Source organism: Dreissena polymorpha, chromosome 16 (assembly GCF_020536995.1).
Source record: "Dreissena polymorpha isolate Duluth1 chromosome 16, UMN_Dpol_1.0, whole genome shotgun sequence".
NCBI classification, from domain to species: domain Eukaryota; kingdom Metazoa; phylum Mollusca; class Bivalvia; order Myida; family Dreissenidae; genus Dreissena; species Dreissena polymorpha.
The window spans coordinates 3,371,516-3,374,246 of NC_068370.1; the positions used below are offsets into that span (position 1 = coordinate 3,371,516).

At 36.4% G+C, this 2,731-nt stretch overlaps 1 protein-coding gene across 1 annotated transcript in view; it reads left to right on the forward strand.

Annotated features, from left to right (window-relative positions):
- LOC127862728 (phosphatidylinositol 3-kinase regulatory subunit gamma-like) overlaps nucleotides 1-1,441 on the forward strand; it is a 9,897-nt gene extending 8,456 nt beyond the window's left edge. Inside the window, exon 8 of the mRNA XM_052401987.1 lies at nucleotides 1,352-1,441. Coding sequence (XP_052257947.1) covers nucleotides 1,352-1,441 — 90 coding nt within the window. The remainder of the gene's footprint in view (nucleotides 1-1,351) is intronic.
- The last annotated feature ends 1,290 nt before the right edge of the window (nucleotides 1,442-2,731 follow it).

Below are 2,731 nucleotides of genomic sequence, written 5' to 3' on the forward strand. Positions count from 1 at the left end.
TGCAAAATTGAAGGGTCTTGTCCACAGTTTCGTGAAAAGTGTCAATTATTTAAGAAAGAATGTGTATATTATGTTGAAACAAGCAAAATAGCACTCCGGACTTTACTAATCGTTAAAATATTGCTTCATTAATGAGCAATCATCGATACTTTCTTGAAAATACTTTGAGGACTAGCACAGTGTGTAGTTTACTGTTTCGTTTTTCAATAATAAATCCAGCGTGGAGAATAATACATTATCTTATGCTTCAACAGACGTTCGAAAACCGGTATTTCAATATGTTTTAGCCAAATGTTTGTTATTTCTATTATAATAAGTTAAAACTATTAAACAAATAATATTTAGTACGTAAACAGTGTTCATGATGTTTGTTAAAATACGAACATCTGTGATTAAGTTCCTTGAAACCGTATCCTCCTCCAAAAACCCGTGCTCTAAAATATCCATTTCATCTCTAACGGTTGGCTACCTCATTGTGCAAGATTCCCGTGCCCGAACGTACATGCCGACTGTGGTTGATGACTTATTGGAAATTCCCAGTGTAGTCATACAAACATAGGTCGCCATTGCGTAGTGGATATGGTGTCCGCCTAGCGACCGGTAGATCATGGGTTCATACTCACTGTGGGAGCGTCTTTTAGATCTCCTCACCCCCCAGAGACAGCAGTATTAGGTTCTAGTCCCAGGAACGGACTCGAGAGCTTTGCGATAAGCGGTAGGCATTCTGCAATCGAGCTGAAATAAATAATGGGTTTGAGAGCCGACGTAGTACACACAGCTACTGTACAAGTGAATAATTATTAGAAATAATGCATTCAAATGATAAACGTTACGGTAAGTACATGTATTGTTAATTTAATCCGACTGAAATGAGAATTAAAAAAAACGTTTTATATTACTTTGATAAACGTGTTTAATGCGATGATAAATTGCTTGACAACTAAATTAATTTGTATCTGCTTGCTTTTCAAATATTGTTGGTGCATTTACAATAAATCGTGTTACATTACACACAACTTTGACAACTAGCATGAACTTACTTAAAGATTGAAATCAAGCCGTGTTGCAGTTACTGCACCCTTAGCCTATTTTTAAGCCGCTCTGGATAAGTGGACTAAATGCATGTGCGTTAAGTGTCGACCCAGATTAGCGTCTTCATGTTGCACAGTATTATTAGCGACATCACCTTCCGTTTGTATTTTTTTTGTATTTTTTCGTTTAAAGTAAGTATCTTTTAAGCAAGCATCTTGGCGGAGAGTGTCGTCCCTGTTTAGCCTGTGCGAATGACATCGTAAGCATATGCTTTAAGCCCCGTTTTCGCAGAGTGTGTCTCATATTCACTATATTTCAGATCGCTGGAACTCTACCTGCCGCGTTTGGCGGACCATTGACGGGGATGTTCACGCTCGGCGCGTTCGTGTCCATGGGTGAATTCCCATAAGTAATATTATCTATGATAATATTCAGCTTACCGTAACTCGCGTATGAGCCACTTTTTAGACAGGACTAATTGCATATGTGAAAATTGTCATTGCTGTCCGCACAGGCTAATCATGGACGACATTTTCCGGTTTCATAGAATTTGTCGTTTGTGGGGGGTCTGTTTTAAACGAAAATCCAGTTTTGGCTTAAAACGTCGTCACTGATTTTCTATTAGTCAACGACATTATGTTGCATTAAGCCCTGTTTATCAAAAAACGCTACTTTGGATTTGTCTAACCTCGAGTGTAAGTTCTCCCAACGAAAACAGTCCTCGAAGTGTTGGTGTGTGTTCATAGTTTAGTAGTAGTCCTCGTAATTGGTAAAACAAGCGCAGTCGTGTCATGTCAATTTACATCAGTAAGATATACGTTTATGTTGACTTGTTAATTGCGTATTTCGTATCAGTGTATACGTTAAACAAAATAGTATTGGGTCTTAACATATAGAAGGGCGATCTTGACCACTCGATCGACGATTTCTGCTTTCAAGTATGTTCACGAAAATAAACTCTTCTCACTGTTCTATTGTTTCCAAACAGAGGATTGAAAGAACATGTATCTTACTAATTAAACTTTTTTTTAAAAACAATATCACTAATTTAAGGCGCTTCATCTGCTTTAATGTCTCACGGTGAAAGTGTTATTTCTAGTTACCGAGTCTGGTTGTGAATATATTTACCAAAAAGTTTATTTTCTTCATTTTCATTTCAGATTTACGTAATACCTGCAGTTGATGAGATTGGGTACAAATAAGTAACAATCATTGCTTCACACAACCACGCGCTTTTTGCATAGCTTGTTGCAGATTGACTTGTAAAATAGTATGCATATAATTCCATTTACGTTAGATCAGTTTCATAAACAATATGTGTTTGTAATCAATTTAAAGGCAACCAGGGCTTCGATTTCAACTGGCTTTTCTGGGTATTGTTCAATTTCTGTATATTTTAGCAGGACGGAGTTTCTATTGTGTTTTCTGTTCACCTTTAAAAAAGACAACTTATCGGGTGTTGAACTTTTTTTAGATCAAATAATTTCTGTCATCATTTTAATGTCATGATCCTCAAGATTTCTATGAACTGATGTCATCTCAAGATGCTGATATTGTTAGGAAAGTCTCTCTTTATGTGTACCACTTGATGTATTGATACCTCATGAACATTGAAATTTGACACAACTCATACTGTTACAACTGTATTAATTACATGTTTTTTGGACCGGAGGCCTTTATTTTAAAATAAAGAATTCTG